Consider the following 16,079-nt stretch of genomic DNA (forward strand, 5'->3'; position numbering starts at 1 on the left):
ATAAATTCCTGTTACAGTGTCTTCATCATGCAGTTATCACTTCATTTTTCTGAATTCATATTATTGAAGTAATACTTAATTTCTGCTGTATGAATCATAAGAAGTGTTTGAAACCTACGTTGTTTTGTCCACCCCTTACGTTAGGCTTGGCTCCTCTCTAATTCTCAGCCTTTGGGAATCTGGGAAGATCCACTTGCCTGTCACCTAATTACCCACCAATAAATTACAACGCATTTGAACTGGTTCAGAACTGTTCAAATCAAAGGACAGACAACACAAAAAGATCTGTAAGCCATCAGCTGCAGAAGAGAGACATTACCTTGCCTCTCTTCCTCGCCTTTCTGAAAGCCACAGCTTCATTAACTTTTCTCCTAGGGAACCTGGCAGTCCACTGCCCCCAAAGGGAAGGCATTCCTTACCTCTGCTGCTTCCTGACCATGCTGCAAACCAGCTCCACTCACTTCCCAAGCACAAAACCCACACAGAAAGAAAAACAGGCAGTGATGGCAGCAGGGGAAGTAGTTTCTCCTAAGCTCCATGAACTGAGTTTACACATTAAATTGAGTTGAATTGTGCAAGGGGAGAGGGGCAATTACTTGTCTTTGAAACAGATAAATAACTACTAACAACTAAATGGGAAACTACATCTGTCTTGACAAAAGAGATGACATATGCTGTGTTATGGTTCACAGAAAATTAATCCATATATTCTTGTCAAGAGGCTGGTGTAGAATACCCAGCAAGATAAGCCAAAGCTTATGCTGAGAATCCCAACAAACTTCAGGAACATAACAATCCTAGTAAGATACACTCCCCTCATTAAACAGATACAAAGAATAAAAAGTACAAGCACACTTCTAAAACAAGCTTATAAAAATATCAAACATTTCACAAAGAATAAACATGAACTTACCTTTGGTTTTTTGTTCAGCAGCCTGAAAGAAGAGAAGAACAAAACAAATCAACTACTTGTCAATACTGCAAATTATACCTAATAATTATAGGGCTGCAGGCCTAACTTTTTTGCAGAAACTGTACACATAAATCAGGCATGCATTTCATTTAAGGACTAGAGAATGTTAGTTTAACTCCATATGCTAGGAATGTGAGAATGGCAACCTCTGTCTGACTGAAGCCAAAAGCAGATGCCCAAGAGGCAGTGTAAAGCACACCAAGAGATGACAGCAGCCCCATCTACCCACGCAGCCTTCCCTCTCCTGAGGGTTGGAGGCTTTCTGGACCCACACTATATCTGTGAACCCTTTAGCACTCAGCAGAACTAACTTCTGTGGTTTTGTCCAGCATCCCTTTGAATCCACCCACACTACCAGCTTACACAGAAGACCTGTTTATTTTTTAATCTGTTTGGAATCTACCCATTTTTTTTAATGATGCCTGATTTTTATACCAGAAAAGATGGTGATCAATTCTTATTTAAAATTAAAACTAACTGTGCAATCCAGAAAATGAGGGAGGAGAATGCACAGCAGTTAAAATGAGCCTGGGATCCCAGAGTCCCTTCAGCACTGCTGGGACTGACCCAGGTACCTCTGGCTGAGGAATGGCCACGGGAGCCAGGAGTGCGAGCAGCCCCTTCCCACCAGGGCACAGGGAGCCCTGGCACAACTGCTTGGGCAGGGATTCTGTGACCACAGCCTTTCCACAAGCCAGTGGCAACGATCACTTGTGCCAGGCTCACTCCCAGAAGTGAAGCTGCAGCATCAGTACCCACACTCCCATTTAAAAGTGAAGGGATCATTTACAACGAACAAACCTTTTTCTGAGCACCTTCCTTCTTTTTCTTTTCTTCCTGCTTTTTCTTTTTCTTTTCTTCCATCAAATGTTCCTCTTCTTGTGTTTCTTGTTCTTTCTCCCTGATAAAAACAAAGGTTAGGAAGAGCTTTTCAATAAGATGAAGTTTCTCTAGGAAGGTGAATAATCCATATTTGCATTGCTAACTTTCTACATCTCATGTCTAAAAAAGGCTGCTTCTAATGCTGCAATGAAAGCACTAAAAAAAAGCTGTTCCAAAATTGAAACTCACAACAAATAAAATAGCAGGCAGTGAGAATTAAGAAAGGGTAAATTTTATTTCGAACCTCTTTCCACAATCACTCATAAGTACTACTTAATATTAGCATATTCTAGGGAAAGGAAGTTTAAAACTGGGAAAAAAAGGAACAAACCCAAGTAATTAATTCAAGTTCTGCTGGCTTTCAGCAGCTGTGATTCACAATATACCTTGAAGATCATGAGCAAGTACATTATTTTGCAGCTATTTTTCTCTTTTTGATCAAACACATGCTGCATTAATTTTCCATACGCATCAATTTTGTTCTCAAGAGTTGTAAACCAAGGCCCAGATGAATTCCAATAATCATATTTTGTGTTCGTCCTATAAATTCTAGCTGAAGAATTTGCATTAATGCAAAACAAGACTGTTCTGGTACCATCTTGATTAAAAATTAACCTGAATTGTTCCAAATCAAGAAGAAAATCTATTTGAAACCTTCCTATCTCTGCTTTCTATGTCCATCACTGTAATAAATGGTTATAGCAATGACCCTCCCCAACATCCTTTTCAATAAATACCAATGCAAATAATTCATTTACTTCTCTATAACTCCTTTATCTTCCTCGACAGCTCTTCAGGTCCTGATCATTTATCAACCTTACAGATCTTCTGAGAAGGCTGTTTCTGATGGGCTGAAGACATTTACTATCACTATTATTAGATTCAATGTCTTCCAATTACTCCTCAAGACCACTTTTAGCCTAATTTACTTTTGCTTTACATTTAACTTGCCAAAGCCTGCAGCCCTCCCTCCCTTTTCTTCGTTTGGATTTTTGCTGTTGTTTAAAAAGAGTTTTTTAGTTACAAAACTCTGTATTTGGTCACAAGGTGTGAGACTGCTTTTTACCTAAAGGAGAAAACAACCACTCTTCAGATTTTGCACATTGTGTCTTCAACGTTCCCCATGAAACATTTTGCCTCTTAGCAAGCTTGCATTTTCCTACATAGTTTCCCTTTGTTATAAAAAAGGAACATTGTAGCCTTTTGATATTTTGATTGCTGAAGGATGTTCCCAGATTTGGCTTTTTCATTTGCCTGAAAATACTGATCCTGGCCACTGCAGATGCTTTAACGCTTACACAGATCCTGTATGAAGCTCCAGACCAAATTAAAAGCAGATTCCCTTTCCTTGTGTCACCTCAAACTATAAACACTGCAGCAAGCAATTTACAGGTCTAAACTTAGGTGTTAGTGCCTTTTAAAGACACTTTACAGCACTCAGACTATTTACAGAAGTGAGAGATATGGCAAGAGCCAGGGTCTGGAATAGCAGCCAGAGGTTGGGCACATCTGGAAGCTCCTGGTGCACCACTGGAGGTCCAGACAGCTGAAAAGGCATTAGGTGTCTGTATTTTAGATACTGAACCTTCTGTCATGACCAAAAATCCACCACCTGCACGACTGCTCAGTTTATGCCAGTTCCAAAGGGCCACCTTTTAAACACTGTACTGTAAATTGAGGTTTGGAAAACACTCACCCTTAGGAAATGCAGGTGAGTATTTGCATTAGGAGTTAAATTGCACTTAAGACAAAGGTACTTGAAACTGCACTTTTAAATGGCTTCTTCTAGGACTTTGCAAAAAAAGCAATGACTTAGGTTGCCAAAAGAAACTGAGTTGAAACTCAGTCATAGATTTGCCTTTATTCCTGTTAGCTCGGAGGAGAACTGAAGTCCCCAGGATCTCAGTAACTACAAAGAAACAACATCCAGTCCCTTCATTTTCAATGCTCCCTACCCAAGTCACAGCAGACTCTACAAAGGCCCTGTTCCAGTGAACTCTCCCAAGCTGTCAGACTATTGCCAGAGGAAGTTCAGCCTTTTCGGTTTTTGAAAGCAGGTGAATGAGACAAGCCCATGTAAAATGAGAAACTTGTTGGTTTCCTCTTGCTAGTACTTAAGAAACCCCACGACATTACAGCAATTCCAAACACCACAGTTACATTTAAATCCCCTTCAATACTCAGAGCAGTATTTAAAAACAAAAACAAAAAACCACACACAAAAAAACAACAAACCACCACCACCACCACTTTCCTTAACATGCAGAGTTTTCTTTACGCTATGAAAATACATATTATCCAAGTTTCTTGTCAGGCCTCTTTTTTTTAACATCTTTCCCTAAAATACCAGATTGAAAGGGATCTTAAGGATCATCTGGTCCAACCTTTCTTGGTCCAGCCAAGCCTTAGAAGTGTCCAGCCCTGGGGATCAACTTTCACCACTGCCAAAAATCACTCCTCACACTGGACTTCACCATGAACTTTTGTTTCCAGGCAATGCACCCTCTCAGTAGATTTTCCAAATCAAAGAAGAGCAAACATTTTGCTCCACTAAGAATACAACATATTTTATTACAGTATTATCACAGCAATTACAACATCAGAGGTAGAAGTGCCACTCCTCACAGAAACCTGGAGTTTGGTTGTGGGGTTATTTTTTCATTTCTGAGATTAAAATAGCCTCAGATTAGCTCAGAAAATGATACTGTAATTTTTAATGGAGTTCAATTTTCAAAACTGATTTACATAATGACACTTCTGAATACATGTGCTTTAAATATGCTTAAAATAGAAATTAAGCTCCAAGCGGCCTCTTAGATGGCAACTCTTGCTGTTACTTTTAGGCAGAAATGAGTCATCGAAGAGCAAAACAAAAGGAAAACAATAAAAACATGGCTATATAAAGTTTGATTACATTGTCAAAGGCATGTGTTGCAGCTTTACTTCCTGAGCGACAATTTAATCTTTATTGCAGGAAACACGCTAAAACATTTATGAATACAAAGCTCATGTTCTAAAGCAGGAGTGTCTCAGAATATCCCTGTAGGAGTTTGCCTTGTTCTTACATATGGATCTGAATTGTGAAGGATTTTTATGAGCAAGGAGTTTTACTACAGAATGAAGTAGTGTTTTTACAGATTGCCTAACCCAAGGTTATCTTTAAAGTGCATGTGCTTGAAAGCTCTCGGAACAGGAAAGCAAGAGGAGCTGCAGGTCATGGCCAGAACAACTGGAGCACTGTGGCTCTGGCCTGTCAGTGCCTGTTGCAGAAATTTTTATTAATCCCTTTAAAAAATTAACAAATTTAGGCTGATTTATTTTTTTACACTAAGTAAGGACTTGAGTTTTCTAGTTGGTATCAGGCATTGGATGGCTTCCACAGCTGAAGGCACAGCTGGTGTTGTGGATCAGCACTGCTGGGACATTCTGACAGCACTCTGCAATTTTCCTTTTGGGAAAGGAAAATTTGTGTTCTTCAACAACCTTCAGGCAGAGTCTATTTGTATTATTGCCCAGTGTTTTAGAGTTCAGAAGTTCCTGCAGTAACTGAGGGCTAAACAGAGACCTGTCTCTCTTGTCATTCTATGTCGCACTGCTCCAAACCTCAACAACCTCATTAATTTTGTTGTACGTGCAAGATGCTGAAGGTTTATTTAGTAACATAAGAAAACTGCCTTTTCAGCGTAGCATTCCTAACCTTTGTCTACAAATGCCTTTGTCTGGTTTAGTGACCATAATTTAATTCCAGGACACCTCTTGTACTTTAAATCCTGCTTTATGCTGGAAAAACCTCCCGTGACAGTTGTGGAAGTTGCTCTTATTGACAGAAATCCTACAACTTGCACACAACTGCTCACGTACTGCTCTGGTTTTGACTTCCCTCACCGTACAAGAGGCCATTGTGCATTCCTGCACAGGCATTTTTCCTAACAGTGATGATGGGAGGGGAAAAAACTGGAAAAAAAGAAAATCTTTAAACTAGAATTGTAAGGAACAGGCAAACAATCATCCAAATGCAGGCTGGGGAGGCTTTTTGGAAGGAATTAATAGATCCATGCATTGTTATAGGTGATAACAGATAACAGAGGGTCTGGACAGCACAGAGACAAGCTCTCACAGACAAGTTCTCCGAATCTGGTATCACAGAGTTTCAAACAGAAAGGAAGAAAATTACTACTTAGGAAGTTCTTCAAGATCTGACTGTATGAAAAAAGTGACTGAAATCATGAAGGCAGAAAACAGCTTGAAGGGTAGCCAGGAAACGGGATGAAAAATTAACATTAAAAGAAGAACATCTAACTCCAGAAAGGCAGGCTTTGATTCCTTCAGGACAACTAAAATACTGTCCCACAGGAAGCAGCAGGTGTTGTTTCTTAGAAATCACCAGGAATCTAAATAACAATGCAGATATCCACATGCATGAGACAAATCCTACATAAAGCAAGAGGTCACCAGAGCATCAGCAATCCTTGTTTTCACAAGTGCTGGAACAGATAAACTAAAATTCTGTATTTGTCTAATTTTGTTTCCTGCTTCATCTCTGCACAGCCCAGCTCTGTGACCTTTCCAGAGTAAATATGGGTGAAGGGAAGGAGCTGGTGTGACTGTTAAAGTGCCAGCTTTGTTCCCTTGATATCCAGGCTCAGTCATTAATCAAGAAGAGTCAAGCTGGTCCCTAATTACAAGCTCTCCAATCACCTCAAAAAAGAAAGCAGCACGCAAAACTAGGTCAAATAAATAAGAAGGAAATATTAAAAAACCAGCACAAACACACAGGGACAAATTGAGAAAGGCCAGAAAAAATATGAGCACTGTGCATGTAAAAAGCAACAACAAATCAACCTTTAAGTGCTTCATTAATATGCAAGAGGAAATATTAGTTTTGATTCTCGGTGGGAAAGGGGGAGCAGTGACAGATGACCCTGTGAGTGCTAAAGTGACAGTACTTTTCTTTCTGCTTGAGCCCTCCCTAAAGAGGTCAGCGGGGAACAGATGGCCAACAACCGCCTGCGCTGGTGCGGAGCCCGCAGATGACGACACTTCTCCCAGGGATTTCTCCCAGGGATTTTGTGGGGCTCTGTCCAAGCTGGTGCCAAGGGCAGCAAAGCACCGACAGCCAGGCTGCTCCTGCCCCAGGATCTCCACCTCCACCGCTGCAATGGTCCATTCTGGCTTCCTTCCCAAAAGGGCTGCTGAATACAGCTCCAAGCAAGAAGCTCGAGATGTGTTTTAAAGTCCCTTTTCCCAAAATTTGGGAAGAAAGGAATGATCTGGCTTCTCAGAAAAACTCACATGACCTGGCAGGGAAGAAAACGAGATGGAGCTAAACATTTTACTACTACTCCAAAGAGGAAATCAGGCCAACAAAGGCAAGAACAACTTTAAAATTCCCAAGAGTAATGGGATGTTTCTCCACTGGCTGGGCCTGCTGTCATTTACCACGGGAACAACTGCATCTAAGTCATTGCAGGTAACCTTAAAGCATGAGCAGGTGGATGGATGGCACTCTGGAAGAGCAGCAGATGGCAAAGACTGTGCATAAAACTTACAAGGGAAGAGAGAAAAACATCAGCAAGACCTAACAAGGATTTGTGGAGCTGAAAAAAAGCCTGATTTTTTTTCCTACAGCATAGTACCAGGCATTTTTAGAAAAGGACGAAAGAGAGCAAACCAAACTACATAACTGACTTTTCAATCCACGTGGATTAGTAAGAATATGATTGCTTTATTATTTAATAGTTTTAAGGTACATAACAAAATTACAATAAAAACCCACAAAACCCCTCCCACAAGGCAGAGACCTGATGAATTTTTGTTGCAGTATGCCACATGTCCAGCAGCAAAATTTTTATTAACCACTTTGCTGCTGGAAAAATGGGTACACTTATTTAGTTTCCAGAATATGTCACGTCATGGGGCTGCGAAACAATTAAGGATGGACAATATTCAGAACACCCTGATGAACTCAAAATGCAGAAAAAAGGGAGAGCGTTATTCAGTGATAAAAAGTGCAGGGTACCATGTTTGGCAGGAAAAATCCTATATAAATATAGCATAGGGAACAAGTGGCCGAACGCCAGCTTTGGGGAGGAGAAAAAGCAGGTGGCTACAGCGGATTTCACTCCAAAGGCAAAGCAACAATGTCACAGACGGTCAGAAATTCATCAGCTGCTGCGCTGTGTCCAGTTTGGGACTATCTACAGCAACAGAGACACAGGTCAGCTGGAGAGAGCCCAGAAAACAGCACCACGTAAATCAAAAAAGCACAGGCCCTTGGAAAAAACTTCAGACTTGGATTCACTTAATCTAAAGAGATGGAAACCCCATTATTCAAAAAGGTGTTAAAGACAGAGGTAGAGAAGCATGGAGTAAAATCTTTCTCCTTTAGCTGCGGTAAGTAGCACTGAATTTAAATTGCAACAAAGAAGATTTGGATTAGGCATAAAGAAAAATCCTCCACACTGAAGTATTTTTAAAACCCCAACATTAAAATGTATACCAAGTCTTTATAAATATACATTTGAAGAAGAAGAAAAACACGAAAAGAAAATAAGATTTTTTTTTTTATGAGGCAACACTGATACAAGACCACACTGACTCCTAGACACAAAAAACAATTAGACAGGGAACTGGAGGCCTCTACCCATCCACAAAGTGAAATCCTACAATCTCCTTTCCAGGGAATTAGTGGGGGAAAAGCGCTCAGTCACACCACTGTGGACAAGACAAGTCTATGGAGGAGTTCCGTGCACAGGTGTGATCACACAGCTTGAAACGACACCCTGCAACTTGAAAGTCTGGGTGCAACATTTGTTCCTGTCATAAATGAATTTCAATGAGAGTTTTTGTTTGATCTCAATTTATGATTTCTTAATCCCATGTTTTCAGGTTTCTCGCTGTCCAGTTATGTCCCTGTCCTGCACTTAACCCTCCTTAACAGATTATTTGCCTTGACAGGGGATTCCTGCCTCTGAAACATCAAGCTATCATCCACTGCTAACAGATGTGGGCTGGGACTTTGATACCTCCAGTTTCTCGTGAACTTATCTTGAAGTGCGTAACAGAAAACTTATCTCCTGAACAGGGACAGCAGCCTGATTCCTGCACTCACTTAGAAATTCCACCAAATTTGAAGTCTCTGCAGGACCACAGTGTAGCTGCCATTCAATTCACCCAAGAACATCACAGCATTAGTTGAGAATATGGTGTGAAAAGCAACACATTCAATTAAAATTGGTGAAACCAGAGGCAGGTTTTAGGTTGTCCAAAAGACTAAATTAATAATCCTGTTCCTACAACCTGTAAAACAGAAATTCCGGGATCAGAAAGAGCTTCTGTGTTCCATACTCTGTCTCAAGGCTGCATTTCCAGCAGTAGCACACAGTGTTTCCAAAAGGCCATTTTGGACTATTGGTTGAAGAGCAATAAAATCCTGGCAGGACCCCAAGGCAAGAAAAGGAGAATGCCAGCTGGTGTGTGCTGCAGGACCTGGACTCCCACTGGAAGTGTCCAGTTCACCCAGTGTTAACTTATTGTGACCCTCCTTTATGTACACGTAAGGTAAATAACCACTCAAGCAGATTAGATTAGAAGAAAAATATAGCAGAATAGGTAGTTACTACCATTCAATTCAAGGTATTTTTCAAAAGCGCACTGACCTGGCCTTGTTTCAGCTTCTACTGGTTATTACCAATGACTAGAAGAGGGGGGAAATTCCAGAGAAGAAAATGTTTTACAAACTAAGGATGCAGATGAACTATGACTGGTAAGCCAGAACTTTGAAGAGCCCGTATTTGAGCACTGCCAAGTCGCAGAGAATGTTTGCAGGACTTGGGAGTTTTTGTGTTTCATCTAGAGATTTCCTTTTGGGTTTGTTTACACTCCAGTTTCTCCTGGTGTGTTTAGCTGAGAGGGATGGGTACTGATTAGAGTACTGGAGTACAAATGGGAATGTTTCAGATGTTTGTTACCCCTTCATTACTAGGTAGTGCACACCAGAGTGCATCTGCAGAGCAAAACTGTCGCTGCAGAGGATTTCCTACTCACACCATCCCTGTTTCAGGTGGAGCCTGGCTCCAGCCTGCTCCCATGCAGAAAGCATTAACTGCACCCTTGGAACTCATCATCCAGCGAGGTTTTCTTTAAAAGGAATCTGATAACTGCACTCCAAGACACATGACGCCAATCAAAGCACAGCAAGTGAGGACAATCACTTGATCAGTCATGGAAGTTCCAATTCAAATGAAGAGATTCATGTAGATAATCCCATAGGGATGCCACCACACAGGCACATCCCCTCTCCTGTGGAGGTGTTGCTCTCCACAGTGCAGGGCTATTAGTGTACACACAAGCTCCAACATGCTTAAGGAGTCAGTGGGTAAATCTGGGCATGGGCTAGAATACTGTACACCAAACTTCACACATTTATGCATTTCAGGCACGAACCATACCAGAATTTGCTCCCTCAATCTGCTGACAACACCCCAGCAGACCTTAAGTACCCCACCATGGGCACCACTCAGGCTGTGCAAAGACCAAGAGAAAAAAAGCCCCACATCCCCAAAAAAAAGCTTGCATTAAATTCACCACTCAAAGCAGGCTACAAACAGCAAGAAACATGCTACAAAAAACAACCCTCCTCCCCCAGCAAACACGGACTGATGGAAAAATTAAGCTACACACTGTGAAGAGTGCAGATAACCAGATTTACTCTCCCAGCACTGCCTCCCTCCCAGGCCTGATGATAGCTACCAGCAGTTGATCTGGCATCTGCTCCACAGCTCGTCCCCAGTCTTCCTGGGACATAATGCACAAAGGAAAACAGCTTTGGAATCCAGCAGCTCAGCAAGGGCACAGCATGTTTGTCTCTCCAGATACTGTTGGCTATTTTGGTTTCTGCAAATACTTCAGAAGATGAGAGCTCTGTGCCAGCAGAGGAGAAGCCCCCCTCACTGACCAAGTGTCACTCTTTAGCTGACCCGGGAGCAGAAGCAATCCACGGACAAGCTGCTGGCTCTGTTTAGCTGAACTCCAAGAACTCTTTAGAGGAGCACTGCTTCCTGGGGCAGCTGCACAGCGATACTGCAATGTAGGCAGCCAGGAAACTGGAAGAGAAGCAGCAGCTCCACGGGATGTTTTGCCACGCAGGCTCAGAGCTGACCACTCCCAGGGATGGAGCCTGATGGAGTCAGTCAGTCAGTCAGTCACCTGTCTGGCAGTACCAGGGTCAGGAGGGACAGGCCACAGCTGGGAGCACTGTACAGCAAACCTTCAGAGCCCTCCAGCAAGCACAGCTAAGCCTTTATGCTCCTCTGTTGAAAAGACTGAAAAGCCAGTTTGCGTAACTATAATGATGCACCGTTTTGCCTGTAGGGATTTCTAGCACACCTAATCCTCCTTTCCCCGTTCCATCACAGTTAGGTGCCAGTACTCAATTATTTCTGAGCCAAATCACTTTGTCAGCAGCAGGTGAAAGCACACTGAACTTATTTATTGCCAGAGCTGAAGATCAGATTGGTGCTCTCACATAGGTGGAGCTGGACAACACAACCTACAGCATCAAAAAGTAGGAAACAGAAGTTACCCTGAAGACAGATGTGTTTATGGTGCTGCTCTTGTGCTTACTCTGGGAAGAAGGTGATGCTGACATCTTCAGCAAAAAACACCCAGCTTAGAGCAGGCAGAGGCACACAGGTCCACCACTGGGTGTCCATGTTCATGAGTGGTTCCAGTGCAATTAAAACAGGCCCAGGAAGGTGAGCAATACCTACCCTTAGGCAGACTTCCGGCCACAGGCACAGTGGAAAAATGCACACACACTTCCTTCATTCCTACCCACAGGCAGGGAAACTGTACCAGGCACGTCTAAGAAGAACACCACACACCAGCAAGACAGTGAGGAGCAGCAGTGACCAGACACACATGTGTCACTCAACCTAAACACTCATCTGCCCATCTGAGATGACCTACGGTCCCCTCCAGGCCAGGATTTCCTGTGATATTAAAATCATACCCCAAATGTGTGGCAGAAGCTGTAGAAGCCAATCTCCAGGAAGCCAGGGGCTGAGCCTCTGCTACCACACCACTGAGATCTCCAGGTGTCACCTCAGAAGGCACAAATGGTGGGAGATACAGGACACTGCTGCAGCCCTGACTCCAGGAAGCTCATGGGGAGACCTGGATGGGGGAGTCAAAGGACAGCGGCCTCACAGGGAAGGGGTGTCTCAAGATGACGATCAGAAAGAAGTACGGACACTGTTCCTCATGCTGTAGAGCCCAGCATGGGAAGGACGAGGTGCTCTCTCTCCACACCACAACACACACACTGCCTTGGGAAGCTGAAGTCCCTCTGTACTGTGTCACCTCACCATAGCTGTCCCACATGGACAGGTGAGGTGAACGCACAGCTCCTGACACAACAAGGCAAAACAAGATGCAAAAGGGAAAAGAGATGTCAAAAGAACTCCTTGTCTCAGAAACCAAAAGGGAAATACACTTAAAGCAAATACGATGATGGAGATTTAAGTTTTTGTAAAATGTTTATTCTTTTAGAAGATTTCAGAATACACAAACCCATAATTTCCTTCTTCTGCATTTTTAAATTTGCTGAGTGAGCTCATTGAACATTCAAGCTGTTGTCTTCAAGTTTTCCAAATACCATTCTATTTAAAGGCACTGTGAATAGGGAATTCAATTTATCAAATGAGTGAAAGAAGAATTCTTAGCAGGAACCCTGGTGAGCTAATCAAGAGTCACAATAAAATGTCAGGGGTCCTGGAATTCTCGGCAGGAGGTTAACACCAAATTTGATCCAAGTCAAGGAAGACAAAACATACTATAGACTAATAGAACTGTACTAAAAGTTGTGCACTGCAAATACATGAAAATTTAAACGCAAATGAAGAAAATCTACTTGGTTTGTGCACTTTATACACTCCTAGTATTTAACTACAAAAATCAAAACATGTTGTTCACCATGATCATGTCATTTAACTTAAAGACAACACTTTTTGAAGATTTTAATACATTTTGAAGCTAGTAAGTTTTTGTTCCACTGTATCTTCAGCTGCAATGCTGTTTTAAATTTGAAAATTAAGACAGTAACATAATTTGAATAAGATAAGAAACAGTTACTCTGTACCTATCTTTAGGCTGGAAACTGGATTCAGTAAAAGATTTATCCTATCATCCAAAATTAAGGAAACAGCATAATCCACGCTAGCACCTTTCCTTCCACAAACCTACCAGAGTTTAAAAGATCAGCTCTGCAGTGCTGAAAGGGTAATCCTTAAAACTTGATGAACTTAATGGAAATAAACTTCTCTGTTCCTCTACTTCACTTTCCATAGTAAAAGCATAAATTAGAGTATCAGACCCAGCATCAGAATGGGCCATCATCCATTTTTCAACTTAGCAAATGAATAGCAGCTCCGTGGGGGAGGAGAGACAGGGTGGGAGAGAGATCGGGAAAGGAAATAGCCATAAATGATCTTCCAGGACAGGAAAACTAGTTGCAGTAAATACCACTTTGGAAATCAATTTATGGTCAATTATGATCTTAGTAACAACTATTTCATGCCTTCATTTACTGCATGGAACACCCAGGGGAGCAAATATTCTCAGAAATATATCCAATATGTCTCCAAGTACGTTATCTGACCAGTAGATGCAGACAGAATTCTAGAAAGAGCAGCTCTTGCTTGTCTGGATGCTGACTGAGGGATTGGGATGGGGGAGGATGGAAGCACAATTTCAGAGCAGTTGGACTATCAGTGTTGCAGTATCACCCAGATAAAACAGATTACATCTATCAGTCTGGGTTGTTGGCTTCGAAAGCAATGAGTTTTGTCATCACTGCAGTATTTCACCTAAAAATTTATGAAGCAAGTTTCATTCTCACAAATGTAAGAAAAAATTAACGTTGAGGGTCTTTTTTTAAGCAAATCATTATGTAAACATCCATCCACTAAGCCAACCATTGCTTTATTCAATTATTACATGTAAATGCGGTAGCAGAGTATAAAGACTGACATCTCTAATGTACTGTTGGTGTAGTGAGACTTACTCGGACCATTCTTTTCCAGAGTGAAGGAGTTGAGTTCTATGACACTGATTAGAAAAATAGAAATAGTAAAAATTACACATTCACCAAGCTCCACCAAGTCCCAGATAATAAATCTTTCACCCAAAACAGTGCTATTTATACAGAGACTCTGCTCCTTAACAGCAGCAGTTCTATTACTGTGAGAGACCAAATTTAGCTCCACACCTGGGTCAGACAGATGTATTTTATTATGATCATACTCGAAAACATTAAATAGCATTTCGTTTGCTACCATGAGGCTCTCCTCCTTCCCTATCAGAGGATGCTACATCTTCCATATTAATTTATTTTTGAAAGACTTAAGGTAAACATATACTTCATTATAGTTTACATCAGCAAAGAGAAACCAACAGGCAGAAAGATGTGAACAGCACACGTATGCCAACAGGTTATTTTTAACTAAAAGCAATTTTTTCTGCATCATGAAACAGGAATGAGGTATAGTACTGGGCACTTCCAGCATTCCAGCCACGACAACATAAGGAGATAAGGATGATTAGATTTGCAGAGATGGGGCATCTTTTGTAAAAGAAAAAATTTCAAGTGCAGCACCCATTTCAAAGCTGACACTGTGGTAAAAATTCAGACAACACAAACACTGGAAGCAATTCTCTCTCCTCTTGTTAAGTAAGCTTGTGCACTTGGTAAGTGCAAGTAAAAACACTGAGAGAAGAGGAAAGTTGAGACCTGCAGATCGACAGAATGATGTTAGCAGAGGGATAATGAGGAATCCTGCTCCAGACTGCCTTTGGTAAAACACTTGTGTAAAGAGACTTACTTGATTTACACACATCCCCCCCCCCATTAGGTTATGCCTGCAGTGCCATTAAAGTTTTTAACTTCATATTTCATGTGCAGTATCATCCTCAAGGCTACTGTGAACATACACTGAGTTCAAGCAAAAACATTACAAACACCACCCAAGACCACCTTCTATGGCCCATTAATGACCTTGTAGGAACACAGGAAAATGGCAGTCAGCACATTATGCATCTGTACAGCTGATTTTTTTTTTCCCTTGGCATTCTCCCTGAACTGCTCCTTTTTTCTAGAATGGTTTGTGTTAAAGCACTGGGCTGATGCTCTTTTGTTTACCAGTAACCAGCTACTGTTTAAAAACAAGGATCTCCATTGTCAGCACCAATGAATGACGGGAGCATCAGCCATGAAAACACTTTGGAATTCTGAAGAACTAAAAGACCTGAGAGTCGGAGGCTAGAGCAGGACTGAAATCAGACTGACACAACACAGATATCTGGCTGAGCTTAAAATAGACTTGGCAGAAGTCAGCCTGGACTAATAATCGATCTGTGGACGTACTGACCACCCAGAACGTATCCAAGCCACGGCAAGTGTTCCCTATCCCTCCATCAAACAAAAAGCTCTCCCACTTCCCATCAGAAAGCTTTGGAAACGCAGGATGAGAGAGAGAAAACTGTAAACTTTGAGCATACAGAACACAGGAAGGGAGGAAAGGGACAGGAAGGAAAGCAGCACATCTCAGAAAAATCAGGTAATGCCATTCTAAGAGACTCCTCTTGGGCAAGACCATAACAAAGGGAGCACCACCAACCCTTCAGAAAGTCAGCATGGGAAAACATGCACAGACCCCACAAAAAAGAAGCTGGGGGGAGAGAATTGGAGGGAAGAACGGATCTGCCTCCGGAAAACACCCATGGGCAGCCACTAAACATAGCCCAGGGTGGTTGTTTTCCTTGAGGTGGAAGGGAGACGGGTGTTATCTTTTCCTAAATGAGCCTATAGCTGGTAGCTGCATGAAAACTATTTTGAGATATATAAACGTATTTTTCTCTGGGGCTTAATTACCACAAAGGATGCCGACCGATTTGACAAGTCAATTTTTCTCTCAAATAAAAAAAAAAACAAACAAAAAACCAACCAAAAAAACAAACCAACCTGAAAAACCTCATTGTCTAGCAATGCAGAGCTTAAAAAGCAGCCCAAACATCCAAGGGATAAATATTAGGTATTTTCAATACAAAGCAATAAGCAATTGTTACCATTTCTCCTAATCGAGCTCCTAAAACATAGAAGTTCTGGACTGAAATCTAAGTGAATGTACATCTAGCTTACAATTTTTTAAATGGCTGTACATTTCAA

At 41.7% G+C, this 16,079-nt stretch overlaps 1 protein-coding gene across 9 annotated transcripts in view; it reads right to left on the reverse strand.

Moving 5' to 3' along the window:
- Positions 1-16,079, reverse strand: part of TNRC6C (trinucleotide repeat containing adaptor 6C) — a 101,907-nt gene that overhangs the window by 79,441 nt on the left and 6,387 nt on the right. For all 9 annotated transcript variants that reach the window (XM_048323993.1, XM_048324001.1, XM_048324000.1 and 6 more), the window contains exons 2-3: positions 1,775-1,874; positions 914-935 (exon numbers count right to left, since the gene is read on the reverse strand). In XM_048323993.1, coding sequence (XP_048179950.1) covers positions 914-935; positions 1,775-1,837 — 85 coding nt within the window. In that variant the 5' untranslated portion in view covers positions 1,838-1,874. The remainder of the gene's footprint in view (positions 1-913; positions 936-1,774; positions 1,875-16,079) is intronic.

Source organism: Corvus hawaiiensis, chromosome 19 (assembly GCF_020740725.1).
Source record: "Corvus hawaiiensis isolate bCorHaw1 chromosome 19, bCorHaw1.pri.cur, whole genome shotgun sequence".
Lineage (NCBI taxonomy): Eukaryota > Metazoa > Chordata > Aves > Passeriformes > Corvidae > Corvus > Corvus hawaiiensis.